Source organism: Camelina sativa, chromosome 9 (assembly GCF_000633955.1).
Source record: "Camelina sativa cultivar DH55 chromosome 9, Cs, whole genome shotgun sequence".
Lineage (NCBI taxonomy): Eukaryota > Viridiplantae > Streptophyta > Magnoliopsida > Brassicales > Brassicaceae > Camelina > Camelina sativa.
The window spans coordinates 23,172,894-23,194,468 of record NC_025693.1 but is presented as its reverse complement, the minus strand read 5'-3'; the positions used below and the strand labels follow the sequence as shown (position 1 = coordinate 23,194,468).

General features: G+C 34.3%; 5 protein-coding genes across 8 annotated transcripts; 2 read left to right on the top strand and 3 right to left on the bottom strand.

The window, feature by feature from the left end:
- Window positions 732–2,796, bottom strand: LOC104711851 (probable DNA double-strand break repair Rad50 ATPase). 2 transcript variants are annotated; one of them, XM_010428621.2, is made up of 4 exons: window positions 2,280–2,796; window positions 1,593–1,703; window positions 1,225–1,305; window positions 732–1,116 (listed from the first exon to the last, which is right to left on the bottom strand). In XM_010428621.2, the coding sequence occupies exons 1-4, from the start codon at window positions 2,526–2,528 to the stop codon at window positions 1,036–1,038; spliced, it is 522 nt and encodes a 173-aa protein (XP_010426923.1). In that variant the 5' UTR covers window positions 2,529–2,796; the 3' UTR covers window positions 732–1,035. The 2 variants fall into 2 exon arrangements, with proteins under 2 accessions (XP_010426923.1, XP_010426924.1); XM_010428622.2 differs by having other exon boundaries at window positions 732–1,107.
- On the top strand, window positions 8,922–11,489 carry LOC104711850 (growth-regulating factor 4-like). The gene is made up of 4 exons (XM_010428620.2): window positions 8,922–9,383; window positions 9,477–9,671; window positions 9,941–10,256; window positions 10,875–11,489. The coding sequence occupies exons 1-4, from the start codon at window positions 9,152–9,154 to the stop codon at window positions 11,320–11,322; spliced, it is 1,191 nt and encodes a 396-aa protein (XP_010426922.1). The 5' UTR covers window positions 8,922–9,151; the 3' UTR covers window positions 11,323–11,489.
- Window positions 11,645–13,438, top strand: LOC104711849 (putative pre-16S rRNA nuclease). Its single transcript, XM_010428618.2, has 7 exons — window positions 11,645–11,851; window positions 12,025–12,177; window positions 12,274–12,331; window positions 12,655–12,723; window positions 12,816–12,911; window positions 13,022–13,111; window positions 13,212–13,438. The coding sequence occupies exons 2-7, from the start codon at window positions 12,029–12,031 to the stop codon at window positions 13,260–13,262; spliced, it is 513 nt and encodes a 170-aa protein (XP_010426920.1). The 5' UTR covers window positions 11,645–11,851; window positions 12,025–12,028; the 3' UTR covers window positions 13,263–13,438.
- LOC104711848 lies at window positions 13,417–14,370 on the bottom strand. Its single transcript, XM_010428617.2, has 4 exons — window positions 14,063–14,370; window positions 13,878–13,988; window positions 13,717–13,797; window positions 13,417–13,637 (listed from the first exon to the last, which is right to left on the bottom strand). The coding sequence occupies exons 1-4, from the start codon at window positions 14,291–14,293 to the stop codon at window positions 13,563–13,565; spliced, it is 498 nt and encodes a 165-aa protein (XP_010426919.1). The 5' UTR covers window positions 14,294–14,370; the 3' UTR covers window positions 13,417–13,562.
- On the bottom strand, window positions 14,809–19,168 carry LOC104711846 (serine/threonine-protein kinase KIPK1-like). 3 transcript variants are annotated; one of them, XM_010428615.2, is made up of 3 exons: window positions 18,970–19,168; window positions 15,943–17,961; window positions 14,978–15,863 (listed from the first exon to the last, which is right to left on the bottom strand). In XM_010428615.2, the coding sequence occupies exons 2-3, from the start codon at window positions 17,865–17,867 to the stop codon at window positions 14,978–14,980; spliced, it is 2,811 nt and encodes a 936-aa protein (XP_010426917.1). In that variant the 5' UTR covers window positions 17,868–17,961; window positions 18,970–19,168. The 3 variants fall into 3 exon arrangements, with proteins under 3 accessions (XP_019084850.1, XP_010426917.1, XP_010426918.1); XM_010428616.2 differs by lacking the exon at window positions 18,970–19,168 and adding an exon at window positions 18,425–18,583; XM_019229305.1 differs by lacking the exon at window positions 18,970–19,168 and having other exon boundaries at window positions 14,809–15,863; window positions 15,943–17,867.

Here is a 21,575-nt window from a genome sequence, read left to right as displayed (position 1 = left end):
ACCTCTTTTGGGGATTTTAAAAAATCAGTTAATGATCATTCTCCAACTTATTAAGCCTAAATTATAGTATCATCTTAAAACTTCTTCATTCAAGAACATGACATCTCCCTACAGAATAATTACTCTTTTCTTTCCACACTGTCTTACCAGTGTTTTCATTCAAAAAGCTAATCAAAAGAAAACAGCTAAAAATGTTTATATCCGTTTATAATATGGGCCTAAAAAAATTTGTGCATGCTGTTCAAATAATTATATCTCCACTAAATATCATAAAAGCATTTGCTTTCCAGATCATATAATACCAAATAGTTTGGTAGTATATATAGATTAGCACATTGATGTGTTTGTAGGATCGAATCTTACCAGCTCAATGGAATAATCTGATAGAAAGATAAGATAATGGAAATACTTGAAGAGCACAACAAAATATCAGTAAATGATGGAATTTGTTTTCCTTTTTGTTTTACAAAAATATATTTGTTTTACATTTCATACAAAAGTTAAGGGAGGTTCGTAAATATCTTTGATATACAATAATTGGAAAATGTTTAAACCCTGAATTTATCGAGTCTAATGTGTCTTGTGTGGGTCAAGCAAGAGTCATGATTTGCTTAGACAAGAGACAATTTCAAAAGCACCATACACGCTCTTGACGGCAAGAGGCTACTTTATCATAAAAGCTAAACATAGTTTGGGGGGAAATGAAATTAAAATAAAGCTAAAAAATAAAATAATATTCAAAAGAAAAAACAAAATAAATAAATTCAAACTTACAAACCGTTTAGCATTCAGTAGCCTAATCCCAGTTCCCTTCCCTACTAATGGTTAATCAAAAACACGAGAAACCCATCATAATTTTACAAATCAACCCACAAATCATAAGCCAAAAAAACAAAAAACTAAAACACCCAAAAACTAAGCAAACATTCCAAAATGTAAAAAATAAAATAGAATAAATACACAAAATAAAACCATATAACCCTAAACCCAAATTAGTTCTTGACTTGTTTGGTCTTGTCTTGTGAGATAAGCTTATCACTCGGTGTCAATGCTCTTGCTTAGCTCCTCAAGCTTCTTCAACCTCAGCTTCTCGCTTTCTCCAACCAACTGTCCCATCTCCCCAGGGAGAAAATTAAAGAAAACAGAACACAAACCATTAAGGTTAATAAGCGCGAAAACAATAAAAACTTCAGCTAAATAATAACTCGAGAATTCGAAACTAACCTCCATTAGCTTGGTGATCAGTTGAACTTTCTCACGATTCTTCTCATTGAATGTATCCAATGCTTCTTTGTATTCCCTTTCCTGTTTTCATATCATCACACAACACAAAAACATAAGCTTTTGGGTTTGTTTATTGAATCAAGAAGCAAATACCTAAACAAGTCCTAAAATATTGACTTTTGTGAACCCAAATCTTGCAAAATCAAATCTTTTTGTCAACACCATAACAACCTAAAAACCTATACAGTTGACATTTAGGATTGAGTTTGGGTTGGGTAAAAGACCAAAACTTTTTATAGCAACCGGTTGTTAGACATACTTTAATCGGGTAATCGAATGAAACAACTGATCTTGAAAAGTATATATACCTTCTTTTGAACTGTAGAGCCTAATGGTTTGAGTTCTTTGTTGACACTATCAATCTTCTTACGCACCCAATTAACTTCCTTCCTCATTGGATCTGCCATAGATTCAAGCTCCTGAAATAAAAAAACATGATCATTAAACCCTTTCCTGAGAAAAGAACTCATAAAACAAACTACAAAAAGCAGAAGTTCATGTCCACAAAGCCTAGAGATTTCACAAATGAACAGACTTACTTACTTCTTCACTATGTGATATAAAACAAACCAAATTCACTCAACAGCAAAACAAATTGAGTACATGCAAAACCATCTGCTTATAAGATATACAATTTAGAAAGTGAAATCATAATTTATGACCCAATTCGCATTCCAAGATAAACCAGTTATGTTTATAAATCAATCTCAGATCATCAAATCTTCCAAGTTGAATTTTTTTTACTAAAAGGGTAATTATAAAAAAAAAAAAAAAATCAATTTTGCCTAACCCCTGAGTCCAAAATCCACAATTTGTCACATCTTTAAAACCCTAATCTTCTAAAATTGTAGAAACAGAACCAAAAATTCAAATGACAGCAAACATAAACACAACCAAAACTGCATGAGTGTAAATTTCAAACCATTTGAGCTTCAAAATCTCGAATTTTTTTTGAGATCTTAGAAAGTTTAAACTTAAAAAAAATGAAAGCAAACCTCGCGGATATTAGCAAGACGACGAGTCTCTTGCTCAACACGACCAAGCTGAGCCTTAACCCTTTCACGAACTTCCATTTTCCTCTTCTCAATCTCATCCTCTTTAGCCCTAAAAGCAGAGAGAGCAGAACGAGCCATCTCCTCATCTTCTTTAGACATCTGACTACTAAAACTCAAACTCATCAGCTGCTGCTGCTGCTGCTGATTCTGAGGCTGAGGCGGTTGTTCCGTAGTCGAAGAAGTCTGCATCTTCGATTTGACTTGTTCCTCCTCTTTGTTCTTGTTTTGGTTAAGAGTAGTCTTCTTCTTATTCCTCAAGCCGCAACAAGAACGAGACTGACGCAATTCCTCAGTGGAATTCCGATGGGGTTCTTCGATTAAACCTATGTTTACTGATTTGGGAATGAAACTAAGCAAAAAAGGTTTGGTTTTTAAATGGACTTCTTGAGACTTGAGACTTGAGAGTGGGTTTGTTTGTGAGTTGTGTGTTTGTGTGTGGTGGTAAAAAGGTTTCTTCCCTCTGTCCTCTTCTTCTTCTCACTTTGGTTCCTTTCTCTTTTATTTTATTTTATTGTATTTAGGATTTTTAATAAAAATAAGAGTTTGTTTTACGTATCCGTTAAGTTCGTATTCTCAACAAATACTTTAATTACGTGTCGTTTACATATCTTTTTTTGTTCAAATTATAATGTTTTTTCTTTTGTAATTGGAGGTGGCGAATTATTTGGTTTAATCCTATATATTTGGAGGTTTGTTTGGATAGTTTTGAGAATGTAGTTAGAGAGATATTGATTGATACGAGGAATTTTTTTGAATTTGAATCCTTAACTTTAAATATTATAGCTTGGTTTGATATTTTTAAACGTATGTATAACTAATAATTTAAAGAAATGTTTAGCTAAAATGATTAGAGAAGGGAGTAATTGTATAGTAATCTCTTTTTCTTTTGCATTATTATAATAAAAGATTCTGAACTACTACTATTGATCGTTGTCGTCTGGTCTTTTGACATTTAATATGTTAACGGTCAGTTTCAGGAATCATTTAATGTTTTTTTTTTTCTTTTTTTGAACCTTGAATGAATCCTACATTTCTTATTGTGAGAGTAGATGCAAATTTTTTTGGTGTTTTTCTATAGTTTTTGGCTTTTGGCCACTTGGCATTCTATGCGAATTTTTAAATGAATCCATCTTTCAAAAAAATAAAAAAAAAAGATGACGGCTGTAAAGCAAAAGCCAAAAATGTTTTTAGATATTTGTAAATAACAGCTTCACAATAATATTGTCTATAATGACATTGTTGTGTTATCAACTTATCATACCATCTACGAATTCAAAGATGTGTAATATACATGTTGACAAACAAACAACTGGTAATTACTAATAATACTGCGATCTGTTGTTATCATTTTCTTTTCTAAATCCGATAAATTATGCTATGATCTGATATGGATATGCATATTGCATGCTATTAAAAATCCTAACAGCTTTAGAAAAGCATATATGCGTGGAGATATTAAAGAGATTGTTTTTTATTTTAAACCAAAAAAAAAAAATTGAAAAGCAAAATGCCAACCAAAGCTGCCTAATCATATGAGGAACATAACATTCACAATCTTTCTACTTACTCCGGAGACAGCTTCGAGATGCAAACAAAATTAAAAGACATTATTCTCATGAGAACAAATAATACATTATAAGGCTAAAATATGTCAATATCTCAACTCAAACAATGAAAAAAATCATTTACACTTTGTTTTATTTTCCACTTAACATAGTTACAGTCTTACAGACTTCATAATTTCCCATTATCTATTTGCAAAAGAATCATATGTGAATCTTTAATAATAGTCCAATGTCCAAACCTTAGTATACGTGTAAAAAAATGGAATATTTAAACACAAAATAGAAAATGGAAAACAATGGATGTGGGGAAAAAGATAGGTGTAAACACAAAGTTGGGAAGAAAGGAGACACCAAAGGCAGCAGCTGTACAATAATTTATCAACTTCTTTTCAACTCTTTACCTTCTCTTCTTAAACTATTTTTATTATTGCATTTTTCTTGGTTTTGTAAGTTGATCATCGTTTGTTCAGAAGATTCGAATTCATCATCGTTTTCACCGAATCCCAGCAAACAATAGAAATTTAGTAACGATTTTGAACTGGAAAGACCAATTGTGAATTGTTGTTCATAGTATTTATAATCGACAAAAGTATGTAAATGTTTAAAGACATATATCTATCTATAAACTTATCAAGATAAATTGACCTAATTTACAATATAGACATTATTTACTTTTTTGTAGAGATTGTAGTTTGGTAATATATTGTAGTCAACCACTATTGCGTACTACTGTACTAGCCTAGTTAATCTGAACAAACTTACATGCATTGTTTTTATTTCAGTAGCCAAACATATGCATCTATATATAAAGGTTATGTTTTTTTATTGGAAAAAGTAAGAACGTTTCACTTTGTAAGTAATTAACATACAACAACAATGTCCTCTTCATTCATGGACATATTGTGAGTCAGTGAGGTCAATCAAAAACACTTTACAGATTGGATTTTTTTCAAATTGAGTGCAGTATATATATATATATATATATATAACAAAAATTGATTTCCAAATAAAAATCCATAGAGATGATTACCTAAAACAAAAGGCATATGATGATGATTGATCGGTACTCGTTAGTGCTACAGAGAAGAACCGGTGGCGGTAGGGGACCAGACAGATGTACGGTCTGGATTGAGAGATTATCTCATTCTCATGGTAGTAGGTTCCATCTAACTGTGGACCTCAACAAAAAAAAAAGCAGAGTTCCTCGAGGAATGGTAACGAGACCCATCATGTTCTGCAATTTTCTTTTATCTTGTTTTTGTTGTCAAATTACTACTCTTNTTTTTTTTTTTTTTTTTTTTTTTTTTTTTTTTTGATAAACGTCAAATTACTACTCTTAAAACATCAAATATATTACAAACGTTTTTTGTTGGAGGTCAACAACATGAATCAAGTTAAAAAAGCCCACAAGCATAGTATAATAAATAAGCCCATTAATAAAATTAGAGGTTCGCTTGTTACGAGTATGGGCCTCTCATGGCGAATGAAGAAAAACAATAAGGCACGTGGTTTAACTACGTGATGGCTCTGGCCTCTGTGTGCTGGCGTGACTTACCTTTTTTACAACCACAAAAAGAGACTAGAGTCACTAGAGTAGACGTAGACCCCCAAGTTGACTGACTCACTTTGATGTTTGACCCCTTCTGTTGTGGTGTTGTATAGTACTTATTAATATGCATACGGTTTTATTATTTCTGACAAAACCAATAATTAATACACAGAAGAATTAAATTATTTGACACAATGTCCCAAAAAGACGTATTTGTCTTTGTCACATGTCCATGTGACATCAAAACTCATATACAAAAGTTACTCACATTCTCTCCCTTTTTTTTTCTTCTTCTTCTGAATATTGTTCCAAACATTTAATTTCAGTTCATTCTCGGCTATATATTCCATGATAGATGTACAACAATCGTTATAGCCTCATTATAGATGTTTAGGTATGGAATCAGACCTACAATTTTTTTCCGGGTTAAAATTAGGACACCCAATGCGAGCCCAAATTCATAGGACCCAAAACTGAGCCCATTACTATTCTTAATTACTAAAGAATATATGATTTTGGTTTCTTCAAACTTCAGCATATATGATTTTGGTTTAAGATACTAATGAGTTTTGACCGGATAAGATAGAATGCCTGAGTAGGATGTTCCTAAACTGTCTAAAGATGTATCAATGTCTCTATTTTAAGTTGTGTGATCCAAGGTTTTGATCTCTTGATGCATAACTTAGCTTGTGTTTTTTTTTTCTGTGATTTTCCTTTGTATATGTTACTTTTTGTTGACGAATAAATTTAACATTTCAAGAAAAATAAAATGTTTGTTACAGTATAATCATCCAATACCGCAAGATTATATGGCATAGTGCGTAAATAGACGGTAACTTTTGGAGCAGAAAGGTAAATATAAACCCACACATAATTGGTCATTGGGGTCACACATTACATAGTGGGACTCACTGTCTGCGCCCTCGTCGGAAACTAGAGCTCCTTAAGACTATTACTTAGTTGTCCGGCTTCGACTCGGCTCGTGTGAATTTTTCAAATCTGTGAGTAGGTAGGTGGAGAGTTTGGGTCGGGTCGGTCCCTCTATTGATCTTATCTGGTCTTAGTTATAGCACGTGACCCAACCCTCGTCCACTGAATTATAAAAATTTGGTAATATCTTTATCTTAATTTTCTAAGGACATCCGCAATGGGAGAACACTTGGTGTGTTCTTAGCCCATTAAAATTATAAATATAATGAATAGTGGCATAAGAACATGTTGTCTAGTTCTTGATGTAGAACTGATCCTAGACTCAGTTCTAAGCTGACGTGGCAAGCTGTGATTGGATACAATTTTTTGTAAACAATTTTTCACAAATTAAAAGAGGATTTGATTTAAACTATGTATTAATTAAATAAAATGTTTGTTTGTTTTAATTAAGTAATATGTTTGTTTGTTTTTTTTTTTAATCTTTAATGTTTTTTTTGTTTCATAAAAATTTGGTATTGTATTTTGAATTTTAGTACAAGTTTTATAAGTTTGCAATTTAAATGTTATTTTTACAGTTTTTATAAATGTAATATGTTTAAGAATATTATATTATTAAATCTTATGATCTTAAACATGTTCTCCCAATAATTAACTTTTTAACAAAAGATCTTAACTACTGATCTTAGATTATTTTCATAATATTTTTACTCTAAGAACATCCTAAAGTGTTCTCCCATTGCGGATGCCCTGTAAGACAACAGATCTAGTTTGTAATATTTCTTCATGCTTCATACTAAACCATTGGAACATGAGCAACTACTATAAATGTAGTATATTAGAAATGTGAACTAATGTTTTTACCATACATTATTGTCATACGAAATTATTAAATTTTATGTACGCTAAAGAAATATATAATCTAATCTGGATTTGGTTGCCTTCTTGTTCATCAATGTCATCACGTTCACACATTGCTTTCAGTTTGTTTTCCTTATAGTAAGGACAGAAGAAAATGCCATATGTTAGAATTTTTGTTTTGTTTTGGTATATGACAAGTTCTGGCCCGAAGATATTAGTGCCCACAAGATCCATTGTTAATGAAGATCCATTATTAGTGCACAAGATCCATTAATAGTAATACTATCAAAAAAGAATTATTTATTATAGTTTAGGAGCTTAATATATTTTGGAGGGCATTCTAATAATATCAAACTTTTTTATAGGCATTTTGAAAACACTTTTATAAATAGTACACCAATCCTGCCTAAAATAGTTGATTGATTTTTTGTGATATTTTTCTAATTCTTACAGAGGAGCCGAAATTAAACGCAACGTTTAGTGCATATAAATGCCGCCGAAACTGGTGGGAGTGAATGAATAGAAAACTTAGGAAAACTCTCTCATCATATACATACGGTACCATAGCCAAAGGCTGGTGGCTCACTCCTACATGAGATATCGTTATCGTCCTTCTCATATTCATTACTTTATTTCCTCAAAACAACAAAATAATGCTATCGTTTTTTGTTTTTGCACCACCAAATAAAGATTACTTTGAAAATATTAAATGCCTTTTTGTATTATTCAGCACAAGTGAAGAAGATATCATATACTACTTGTAAATGTTTCTAATTTTTTTTTATATATATATAATAAATGTTTCCCAAGTTTACTTGGCCTTTTCTGGTAATAATATTATTTCCTGGTATCGATGTGTTTTAGATATACACTACTAGCTAGCCATGTTTTTATTTTTAAAAGGAAATCACAAAGATGATGTTGAGTTCTACATATAAAAATGTTAATTTTAAAAGCTTACAAAACCACACAGACGTTACATATTGTTGTAACAGATGAAAAAAGTAGCGATGGTTACAAAGTAGAACTAGCCCACTAAATAAACTTAAAACTATTTTTATTAGCCAAAGACAACAAGCATGTTTAATAAGAGTTAAGGCGACCAGTACAAATGCTAAAATAGTTGTATGGACTATGGACATTTTAGTACCCTAATTATATACGTATTAAGTGGGCTTCTTGTAAATGGAAAATCATAGCTAGTCAAGTCACATATAATTTTGTAAACTTCAGAGATCACACAGTATTATGTTGCAGCTCACTCAAAACAGAGACTACAATATCAGTTGACTGATTTAGTCAAATCCGAAGTGATTATGCATAATACAATTGTAACAAAATGTCTGAAACAAATGACATGTGTGTCACAGAAATTGAAGGTTACTTTTTCATCACATTAAATGAATGTTTAATTATACCATAATCTTAATAGGCATCTTCTTCACTTGTCTTTAACCTACTTATGGAATATTAAAATGAGATAAAAAAAGGAAGTGATATTTCCAAGGCAGTGAGACATAAACACTGCAGGTTACTATCTCCTCCATCTGCATCTTGCAGTGAGCTTTTCTTCTGGGTTTTCTGACTTACCATTAATTTTATTATATCACATAAAAGAAACAATTTTTTAAACCAATCAAATATTGTTATGTTCATAGTCTAAACACTTTTTCTCTAGCTCTCTCCTACAAAGAAGAAGTAAAAAAAAAAAAGGTTCTTTTATTTTTACATCAGAAGCCAAACAAATAAGAGACTTTTGTTGTGGCTGTCTTTGCTTATTAAGCCAGACTCTCTCTAGAAACAAAAAAATAAGTGAGCTGAGGAAAAAAAAAAAAAACTATCCCAAAAGCAACCAACACATTTCTCTGTCTCTCTTTCTCTCTCTCTCACTCACTCTCTCTTTTGTGTCCATGGACTTGCAACTGAAACAATGGAGAAGTCAGCAGCAGAATGAGTCAGAAGAACAAGGCTCTGCGACTAAGATATCAAACTTTTTCTTTGATCAGATTCAGTCCCAAACTGCAGCAACTTCTGGTGCTGCTGCTGCGGCTCCTCTTCCTCTCTTTGTCCCTGAACCCACATCTTCCTCTTCTTTCTCATGCTTCTCTCCTGACTCTTCTTCTTCTTCTTCCAAGTTCCTCAGTAAGTTGTTTTCAAAAGGATAAGCACTTTTTGTATGTTGAAGTTTATTGCTAATATATTAATCTGAGGTTTAATATGTTAAATTTTTTGTAGAGATAGGAAACTTGTTCAGCTGGGCACAGTGGCAAGAACTTGAGCTACAAGCACTGATCTACAGATACATGTTGGCTGGTGCTTCTGTTCCTCAAGAACTCCTCTTACCCATCAAGAAAAGTCTCATCCATCAGTCCCCTATGCATTTCCTTCACCATCCTCTTCAGCATAGTTTTCCTCATCAACAACCTTCTTGTCAGTCTCTCTCTCTCTTTGTTTATGCTTCTAATCTCTTTGAAAGAATCTTTCTTTCAACGAAAGATGCTTTTTGCTTTGATGTTGGAGTTATGTTTCCAAGATCTAGATATTCCAATACACACCAATATGAATATTTAAAAGCCTTTTCTCCTTAGAAGATCTATGAGACTAGATGTGTTATAGAAACTTTTTAAATCATATTGTTGTCTTGAGTGAGATCTTTGTTGGTTGTTTAGTAATGAACACACACTCTTGAAATAAAACAGGGTATTGGGGAAGAGGAGCAATGGATCCTGAGCCAGGGAGGTGCAAGAGAACAGACGGCAAGAAATGGAGATGTTCGAGGGATGTTGTAGCCGGTCACAAGTATTGCGACCGCCACATCCACCGTGGACGAAACCGTTCAAGAAAGCCTGTGGAAACCGCCACAACCACCACTACAACAACAACAACAACAACAGCAACAACCGCCGCACCTTCTTTTGTTCTAGGGGAGGAGCTTGGTCATGGTCATAGACCAAACAACAACCACTTCTTCTCCTCTGGTTCATCTCAACATCTCCAACTTAATCATCAACAAAGGTACATGAGAAAAAACAAAACAAAAACACTCTGTTTAATTGAAGTCATTATTAGCTTTGGTGTTAAACTACAAATGATTTTTCTTTAAAACATAGTTTTGATGTATATGATTAGAAACTTGGTTGTTTGGGAAATAGTTATAACACTGTGAAGTAATGCTGTGAAGAAAGGGGTAATGTTGGCAATTGGGTGACAACAGAGACGTATCATCCTTTGTGATAAAAACATTATTCTTTCTTTTTCTTCTTTTGTTGAGAGATAATGATAACAGTTGGATTTGATAGAATCTAATTTTTTTTACTAGTTGGGTGAGACTTTTCAATCAGAGATATAGAAAGAAAGAGAGAGAGTGTGTGTGATATATGTATAATTCTCATGTATTTGAAATAATGAGATGGTAGGACCTCAAGTGAAAGCTGACCAAACCTGCATAGAAGCAAAAAAATAAAAATAAAGCTCTTAGATTCTGTTACCACTTCCTCTTCACAACACACATTTGACTATATAAAAAATCAACTTACTTCCCTAACCTTTCTTGTTATTGTTTTAATCTTTTTGGTGACAATGTTACATGTTTATGTCTAATCATAAAAGATTATGTCTCTCTCTCTCTCACAGTTGTTCTTCAGAGATGAAACAAGAAAACAACAACAACAGTAACAATCACAAGAGGCCATATGAAGCTCAAAATGGATTCAGCAATGGAAGATCAGACGATGGTCACATCTTGAGGCATTTCTTTGACGATTGGCCACGGTCATCTGACTCTACTTCCAGTCCAATGAGCTCATCAAATTGTCATCTTTCAATCTCCATGCCTGGTAACGGTAACACTTCTTCAGATGTTTCTCTAAAACTTTCTACAGGCAATGAAGAAGAAGAAGAAGAGAACATGAGAAACAACAACAACAATAACAACAATGAGAGGGAGCAATTGAATTGGTGGAGCAATGGTGGGAACCATCATAACAATATGGGTGGACCATTAGCTGAGGCCTTGAGGTCAGCCTCGTCGACTCCAAGTGTTCTTCATCAGATGGGCATCTCAACTCAAGTCTTTCATTGAAGAAAATATGTAATATTTTTGTTGTCTACTCTATGAACTGTTGTGTTCTTTTTGTTTTTATTTTTGGATTGGATTTGTGTCAAAGTTCCTGTTTGTGGAATTTGTTTTGTTTCCTAGTTTGCTAATATATTTATGTCTGAAGTTTAAGAATTTGTATAATGAAACTTTTGTTTCACAATCAAATTAATATGATCCTCTCAAGTTACTTGAGCATTTTCACTTAAGCTAAACCGAATCAATTTTGGTAAACCAGCTAAACCACCTCGACTCAGATTGTTTCCGGTTTAAAGTAAACTCTCTGTCGCAGCCGAAGGGGTTTAGGGGAAACCAAAACCTAATAATTTTCTTGTTGTTCTTCTTCTCCACAGGCGTCACATAGACGGTGAAGCTTCGAACTAAACCGGAATAAACCTTTTCCGGTACATCTCCAATTCACATTCGTGGGTGGTTTTGTGTTAACAGAACCATTTTGTTGTTTCTTCTCGCCAGATTCCGTGCTCCGGCGCCAGAAAGCTTCCGCCTTTTAAAAGTACGTCAAGAAAGTTTCAACCTTTCTGATTAGTTTCTAAAACCCTTCTTCGAGTATTTGTTTCATTAAGGTTTTGGTACCAAAGCATTCAAATTGATGCACTTTATTAACTGGTTAATTGAAAATTTTAGTCTCAATTTTGAAAGTTTTGATTCAACTTATTTGGTGGACAGGAATATGAAGTATGTGAAGCCATTGAGCTTATTGGGTAATGCGTTGAAGACAAAAGTATCAGTCCCTGGTCGTTTTCTCGGTTTAGATGTTGGTGATAAGTATGTTGGATTAGCTATCTCAGATCCTTCAAATATGATTGCGTCTCCATTGAGGTACTTATCATTCTGTTTCATTCGCTCTTTTAGATTCAAAATGTGTTTCAATCAGATACTACAACATTAGTGTTTTTTTTGTTACTTCTCTTGCAGTGTTCTGCTTAGGAAGAAAACAAACATTGACTTGATGGCTACAGATTTTCAGAACTTGGTAAGTGCCAAAGTTTTGATTGTTCTTGTTGTTTTTAGCTCTATCAGTTAAGAAGTGGAGAAGCTATAATTTCTTAGTTGTTTTGGAAAATGAAGAAGAAGGGTTGGTAGTGTAGATCAGTGTCTCTACTAAGATTGTAATGATTGATCAATACTGGTGATTAAATGATTAGGTGTTTGATGTCTCTGTAAAACTTACTGTTGAGTTATATATCCAACTCGAGTCTTTGACATTGTAGATATCTAACTATCAACAACTAGACTTATGAACTTCGTTTGATTACACCAATCCTTTGCCTTCACTGATCTCCTTGTCTCATGCAGGTCAAAGCATTCTCAGTGTCGGGCTTAGTTGTTGGTTATCCATTTGGGAAACTGAACAATGTAGAGGATGTAAGCTTTTTTTTTTCTCCACTTAATTGTTAAGTATTTTCCCTCTTTTCTTGCACTTATAACCAAAAGAATATTTTTCCAACATGGAACAGGTTGTCACTGTGAACCTTTTCATTGAGGAACTTCGTAAAACCGAAAAACTGAAGGATGTGAAGTACACATATTGGGACGAGAGATTATCATCAAAGGTATGTTTTATGCCAATTTAAGGATCTAGCAAGTGCTAGTAAATACGAGTGTTAGCATTGAACGCCGGAACTTATAAGCTCTTGATTTTCATGTAATATATAATCCACAGACTGTTGAACTGTTGTTGAAGCCCTTGAATCTGCATCCAGTTCAAGAGAAGACAATGTCGGATAAGTTAGCCGCAGTAGTTATACTTCAGGTACGGTTATTCTGCTTTAGTTAGAGACCGATGAAATCTGTCTTTGTTTTCTTCATTCCACCCGTGGAAAGCTCTTTTTATGTTTGATTGTTACTTGCAGGAGTACTTAGATTGCGCAAATAGGTGTGTAAACACTGAGCCAGCAGAGTAAAACAAGAACGGGTAGTGATAAAATAACCAAAGCAGCTGTTTCAGATAACGATATGATGATGGTTGATTTGTTGTGAGATTATCTATGTGTATAAAGACATCATGTATCGAACAAATTAGTATCCTTAAGAAGTTTGGTTTTGGCCGCATTCATATCTTTAAACCTTTGGCAAATCATTCATTATCGTACATAGTAGCTCATTTTAATAAAAAAGGACTTGGAACAGAATCTAATACCAAAAACCTCAAAACAAACTTTTCAGACTCTTTTAAGGTAAGATCCGTGTGGATTGGTTTCTCCTTATTGCAAGGTTCCAACAGTCTTGTTGATTTCTTCCAGTTTCTTTATCCTTAGTCTTTCACTTTCAGCCAGTAGCTGCCAAAGAAGATCATCAACACACATTGGATGCGCTGTAGGAAAATACAAACCTTAAAAGTGGTTTTAAACCAATTACCTCCATTAACATTGAAACAAGATGAGCCTTCTCTTTGTTCTTTTCGTTGAAAGCTTCCAATGTCTCTTTGTATTCCTTCTCCTGTCAAATTATTCTCGTGTTAAATAGAGCTGCAGAGTATAAAATGTGTAAAGATTTTGACAGATAGAAATGTGCGAAACCTTCTTCTGACAGCTTTGTGCCAAAGATTTGATATCTCTATTCGCCAAGTCTATTTTCTTCCTCACCATTCCAACTTCTTTTCTCATAGGATCTCCCATAATCTCTAGCTCCTGTTTTAGTATGAACATCACTAACTCTGTTGTCTACCATGTTAAACAAAAGCGCTTTATTTTTTTGAACTTACCTCCAGTGTTTGAGTTAAGCATCTTGTAGCTTCCTCTGCAAAACCGAGCCGCTGTTGAACTTTTTCCTTAACAGTCATCTTCTTCCTCTCGATCTCTTCTTCTCTGGCTTGAAACCTCGACACTGCAACTTTCCATATCTCTTCGTCTTCATTCTCCTCCATTGGTAGCTTACCATTGGTGTTGTTGATTGCAGAAGCTGCAGCAGCTCCCAAGTTGTTCTTGCTACTCATTTTTTTAGTCTTCTTCTTGTTGTTACAACAAGTCTCTCTCTGTCTCTCCCAAGATGTATTTATCCACTTTTTTTTAGTGACTTTTGCTTTTGCTTAAACCTTGTCAAACGAAATAACTTTGCTTTTACACCATCCCAAAATCAAAGCAAGCAATCCCGCCAAAAGGAAAAGTAATAAAGGATAAATAAATTCAATTTCGTAATTCAAGTGGAGCCAATCTGATGATCAAAGGTGTCCTTTTTGGGCTTTTCTTCTTTACTGTTTTTGCAAGTTGCAAATCTTTGGTAACATAACTTCTGTCTAAATGGCCTTATCAATGCAATGACAAAATGGCAGTGTAAGCGTAAAAGATGCACAATCATCGCAATTTTGACAAATTTGATCAGTAAAACTAGCCGAGAAACTTGTAGTAACACTGTGTTACTTAGGTGTGGCTTGGTATATGATTTGGTGTTGCAAATTTGATTGAAACCCAAATTATGAAAACATAGAATAAAATTCGGAAGCCGGCAACAAACTAGAATGAGTATATATATTTATTTGAGACTAAAGCTGGTGAATATATGAGATTATGTCTCAGAGAGCTAAATTTACATATTAGACATTTAGACTTTTAACTTAGATATATAAACTTACAACAACGTTTTACTCTGAAACTTTTACCAGAAAATTTTCTGTCTTGCTTTAAAACAACTCGAACTCAAGATGATCGCCTATGGCTTTACATTCAAGATACTTACTATCACTGCCGCCAGGTGAATCCGCAGCTGCCTCCGCTCCACCACCATACTCATAGAAATCTGGAAGCTCAGGCGGGATTGCACACCTGATCAGAGCCCAATTCAGTCCTTCAAAGAAAGGATGTCTTTTGATCTCTGCAGATCCTTTCTGTGACCCAAGCCGGTTCTCTGGTTCTTTAACCAGGAGCCCTCTGATCAAATCCTTTGCCTGAAAGCTCACAAGCGGACTATCCGGAAACTTGAGGTTCTGCAACACAACATTGGCCAAAGTCTCGTCGTTGTTGTAACCTTTGAAAGGTGTTTTCCCATACAGAAGCTCGTAAAGGAGAACCCCAAAAGTCCACCAGTCAACCGCAGCGCCGTGTCCTTCTCCTTTAATGATCTCTGGGGCTAAGTACTCGTGTGTTCCCACAAATGAATTGGACCTTGCCTCGGTTGGTTCAGCCACGAGCTGAGGCAATGATCTCTTCAACTGTTGTTGACTTTTCGAAAGATGATCGGCCTTCTTTTGTTTTCTACCTTGTTGTTGTTGGTTTGAGGAGAGCCTAGGGCTGAAACAAGAAACCTGGCAAGATGGTTCGCTGATACAGAATGGTTGTATACAGTTGGATGTGTTGTATGGACCTGAAATCCTTGCCGGATCTTTACCAGGCGGAGAATTTGACCTGAGAAGAGTCGGGTTCACAGCACAACGGAGTGAGAGGTCGAAATCCGTAAGCATAATGTGTCCATCTTCCCGGACAAGAATGTTCTCCGGTTTCAGGTCTCGGTATATGATACCAAGCATGTGTAAATACTCCAATGCAAGGAGAATTTCAGCAACATAGAATCTACAAAAACAAATTTTTACCATCAGTTTAAGTAAATTAATGATCTAGACACGCGAAATGTAAAAGGTAAAATCATTACCTTGCTGCAGGTTCAGGGAAACACCGGCCTAGCTGCTTCTGTCTGAGGACATGAAGATCTCCTCCAGGACAATACTCCATGACTAGACAAGACAAATTATCCGAAGTAAATTGAGCGTATAATGTAGGAAGAAAAGGATGGTCCAACATTTTAAGTATTTCTCTTTCTGCTTGTGCCCGTGGAGACTTTTTCCTTCTTGCCAAGAACTCGTTGTCCATGACCTTTATGGCAAACAAACAGTTTGTACCAATCAGCTCGGCGAGATAGACTGTTCCTATATCTCCACAACCGAGTTTCTTCAAAAGGTTGAAGTGTCGTAAACCCATAGAGCCGTATTGAACCTTCACATGCTTAATCGCTTCCCATCTCACATCCATCGACATGTGAGGCTTATTCCCACAGCTAAATCTGCTCAGATTGCTCTCTTCGCTCATGCTTGTGCTCCTGCTATAATCCCCAAGACTATCTTTTGAACTCAAAGAAAACTCGAATTTCTCACTTGAAGTTGGATTCTCTCTTTCCTTTTCATGCATTGCAACGTTTCCACTGTTATTGCTCGAGGAAAAATCTTGTTTCATGATGACAATCTCAGCTTCAGAGCTTTGACTGACATTACAAGAACCAGTGGAGTTCCCATCAGATACTTGATGAGCTTCTTTACCAACATTATTTGAAACAGAACTCAAACTTTGTGAGCAAATCTCAGGACTATGACTAGCAGTACATGAGGGTGGGTGGTTATCAATGCTGGTGCTCTTCAACGAACAGTGACATCTCTGGCAGAGAAGTTGATTGGCACTAGAATCTAAGGAAGGAACAATTTCTTCATCGTTTTTTGTTGGGTAAGTTGCTGAAACCAACCCGATTTTTAACTTCTTCTTGAGCAAAATCTTCCTTTTGGGTTGTTTTGGACGTGGAATCATTCTTGTTACCTTTCGTACTGTTTTGCTCTTCTCTGTCCCTGAACTAGGTGCATCATCCAACTTCCCTTTCTGCTCTGAGTCTAAAGCAGATGAGGGAATATTATTGTCAAGCTCTGTCGCATTAACTTTCTCGCTAGAATGAGAAGGCAGTGAGGTGACATGTTTGTCTATCTCTATCACATCATCTTGAACAAACGCATGAGTGGAAGGAGACGCAAAATTTTCATCTAACTCTATCTCATAATCTCCACTGCCAGAACTAAGACAAGACCCAGATTTGTCGGATTTATGCAACAGCTTAATCTCCCGCATTTGATTTTCCATTCCTTGTAATCCCAAAATGGTTCCATCTTGAGATGGCTCAGAAATGGGGTTAGCAGGCTCTTCAAACCGCGGAGCTACACTCTTTGAAGAGCTTGGCTTATCGTTTGACGTTATCAGAGGTTTCTCAACCAAACTTCCTTTACCCTTGTCCAAAGGAACAAGCCCAGACCTGCTGCTAGTAGATTCATTCGAAACTTGGTCATACAAACTCTTTATCCTGTCTGCTTCTGACACCCTCGGAGAAGCAGCTGCGGATTTCGACAACCGTTTCTGAGCAGCCATCTCCGACGCCTTGGAAATGCAACGATCCCTCAAAGCCTGCTTCAAGGAAACCGAATCAGAGAGACCAAAAACTCTAGGCGACTGAGGTGTCCCCGGTTTTTTCATGGAAGCAATTCTCTTGGAAGGGCTTGTAGTCCTGCTTGGACCAGCACTCGCGCTCGTCTCATGATTATTGAAAGAAGCACTCATCAACCTTGTTGATGGTTTCACAGAAATCGACTGAAAAAGCTTATCAATGTCATACTCAAGAGAGCCATGGTACTCTCGCGGCTTCCGCTCCGAATCTTTACTCGATGATCCCATAACAGATTTACCATATCTCCCGGAATGTTTTGGCAATCTAACTTCATCATCCTTCTCTTCCACAATTTCACAAGCACCTCCAAACGATCCCATTGCAAAACAGAGCTTATACAGTATCTAATACTCTCTTGAGATAAATCAAAGCAGCACCGAGTTATTCATTATCTTTCTATGATCACACAGTTACCTGAAAGAGAATAATCAGAAGAGAAAAAACTGGTTAAAGAACAAGTAAACTTCAAATGAAGAGCAATGTATATATGATATAAAGGGATACTATATGAAATGAAACTAAAGAGAAGCAACAGATCTAGAAAGCAAAGTTAAATAGAGCTATAGGTGTTTTCATTATGTGTCTTTTGTAGACTCAATCATGAACCCTACACAAAGTACAGATAGGGAGCGGTACCCATAAATTAATACAGCGAAGAAAAAAAAAAAAGAAGACATTTTTATATTGAAAAATTTGTTAACAACCATCACTGTAAATTGGAATCGGGAGATATTTTCAACATTTGATATTAAAATTAGTTAGTCGACTGTTGTGTGAACAGGAATCTCTATGAAGAACCCTAAAGATTGAATTTTTACAGAAAAGTTAAATCAAACCGCGTAAAGAAGAAAGCTTGGAGTGAGGTAAGAGATCTAACAAATTATGAGGCACAACATCAGAAGGAATCGATTAAGTCACAACAGATCTTAAAAAAATTTACTGGGAAACAAAGAACAGTGTAGCTGAAACATGAGTGAAGAAGATGCGATTTAACCCAACTAAATGTAGCAATTTTTATTAGCAAAAAAGTCTTCTTCTTTTTTTTTTTTTTTTTTTTTATAAAAAAAAACCCCACAAACAATCTCAAATGTCAAATCAGAGAAAGAGCTAATGCGTGAACAAAGATATAAGCTAAGGGCCTAAGGCAAACCCAGAAAAAAAAACTTGGAAAAAAACCAAATGTTCTGAGTTGAAACTGCAAAGACTCACAAGTGACCACATATAGATAATGAAAGGTCAGAATTAAAAAATAATAATCTTCACCAAAATAACCCCTGAATACGGTCCCCAAATCTCATGAAAAAGCACTCAAAGAGAGAGTTTCAGAAGAACAAAAAAAAAAAAAAAAAGTGCAAATGAAGGCGTGCAGAAGCAAAAAAGGTAAAGGCTAACGAAAACTTAAAAGGAAGATAAGGGGCTTACCCAGAAGGAGAAGAAAAGTTTGTGTGCTTGCTGAGAAAATAAAATAATTAAATTTGGGTGAATCAATATAGAGAGCCTCAGATAAACCCTAATGGCCTTGGAGCTTGAAGAAGAGGATCCAGAGAAAGTAAAAAAGTTTTGAGTTTTTTTTTTTTTTTTGGGGTTAGATGTAAATTTTTGTTTTTTGGGTGAATGAGAGAGAGAGAGTTAAGAGAGAGAGATGATCAAGTTGAAAAACATGGTAAGCCCCACAGCATATGTTTTCGAGTCTTTCTTTCATACTTATTTTTTATACGTTCAATAATTAAACCAAAAAAAATTGTAACCTTTCATATTTTATTTTCCTTCACATTTTTCTCATTTTCTGGAATATATTATGTTTCTCACACTATCCATATCAAAATCTAGATTTCAAAATGTTTTTCAAACTCTTTTTTGGTCCATAAAAATTTAGCTTAATTATTATATTTGTTCATTATTAGAATATTTTTTTACTTGTATTTATGTTTTTAATATATTTATAGAACATGTGTACTAGCTTGTCTAGATATTAATATTATATATTGTCATGTCAAAATAATTTTCTTAGAATTCACCATCCCGGCAATTTTTGATGATCAATAATTTACTTCCACTACTATCATGACATATTTGACCAGAGTCAAAATTTGCCAAAGTTCATTTCCCACATCATTCATCGAATAGTGACTACTACTAGTATATAATAACCCTTACCCAATCTAATCTTCACAAAAAGTTACTTTTGCATATCATGCATGCTGATGAAAGTTGCAAACACTAGTAATATACTATGTTGTAGATATATTATTAAGGGACTTTTTATAACAATGTTTTCAGTTGAGTAATGACATTTTCAAAACATATCTCAAAGTTTTCATTTGAATAGACAAAAATATAATGTTAAAAACTAAACTAAAAATAGTTAGACTAAATTCAAGAGGTAAAAGATTAAGTTTAAGTAAAACTAAAAAATAAATAAATTAGTCGGTAACTTTCGACATATACCTTAATTTTACTGTGGACGATGGTAGGTACGATTGGTTGAGAAGATAAAAATAGATGTGAATACTTTTATAATAGGCGGTGGAGCAATATTGTCAGAATAAGACTGGTATGGTAACCAGTGCGCAGTTATTTTCAAAATGTTTTCGATAACACTTCTTTCGACGAAATCACGTTTTTAAAAGTATATATTTTGTGAAACCACTGTAGATCATACTATTAATTAGTCTTTCGAAATCGTCATTACGGAATTATATTACTTCAAAGAGTAGCTCATAAGATAAAAAGTACTGAGCAGTTAAGAACTAACGCATGTTACTAACTAGGGAAACATTAATGATTAAACGAAATATATGTTCTAATTTAAGCAGACAAAAACAATACAATCAGTCGAATGTAAAAACATATATAGAATGACTATATAAAAAAGTGGAATATGACTGCATGTCTAGCAAAGTCGAAAATTTTCATAGGTTACTTGATTAAATTAGTTTATTATATTGTGTTTTTACCTAGTTTGTAGTATATGTGGTTTATCAATTTATGATTTTAATTTTTGTTCTGTCACAATTTTTATGGGGACCGTATATTCAGAGGTTACACATAAATATCATCTTTTAAGTTAAGTACATTAATTCCTCCACACCATCCTATGACCTAATTACGTAAAAATAAATTAAGTGTGCGATACGTTATACGTATACACACTTACTGTATTGACTTNTTTTTTTTTTTTTTTTTTTTTTTTTTTTTTTTTTTTTTTTTTTTTTACTTGTATTGTTGCATTAAGTAGAACTGGTAATCAGATTAACATGATAACCATATTTACATATTTATAATTGCTGTTGACTGTATCTGTGGCGTATGATCATCAGATCATGATACATCATACATGTAGGTCAATGGGTATTTATTTAGATTACATTGGATTTCGTTTGGAAAGCTTTATAAACACATTGGCGACTCGATCCTTCTACTCTGGTACAACATACTATGCGTTTGCGATTTACAAGAAGTTAAGTACGTTCTCGATGCAAAAACAGTAACTATATACAATAAGTATAAACTACAAAATCTTAAATAATCTGGAAAGTCATCATGGCTTCTATTGGCCACGCAAAAAAAAATAAAAAATGAAGTAAATAAAGAAGAAAGAATTGAACTAAAATTTGAGTAATGGATATTAAAAATGCATAGAAAAAGGTCAATATATCTTTAAAAACAGAAATTGATAATACCATGATCGAGATTAATACTATAACAGAGTACTTTTGAATCTGGCAAAAAAGCCTAAATCATCATAGTTGGAACGTGGAGTTAGGAGTAATAGACTTCATAGGTCTTTTGAGAGCCCCTGAGCCTAGGATTCTCTCTTTCTGCGCCTTTAAATCTCTCCCTTCTTGCTTTTAAAACCCACATTAAATATATAAAAATGAACATGAGCTAAGAGCATGTGCATTGGTTGATTTTTCAACCGTCCCACGATAATAAAATGCTGGATTTAAATCAAAACCAAATTAATATTGTAGAACCGTTCCTTATTTTGGGACGTAAGACCATCCACAATGGTGTGGGACTTTTTT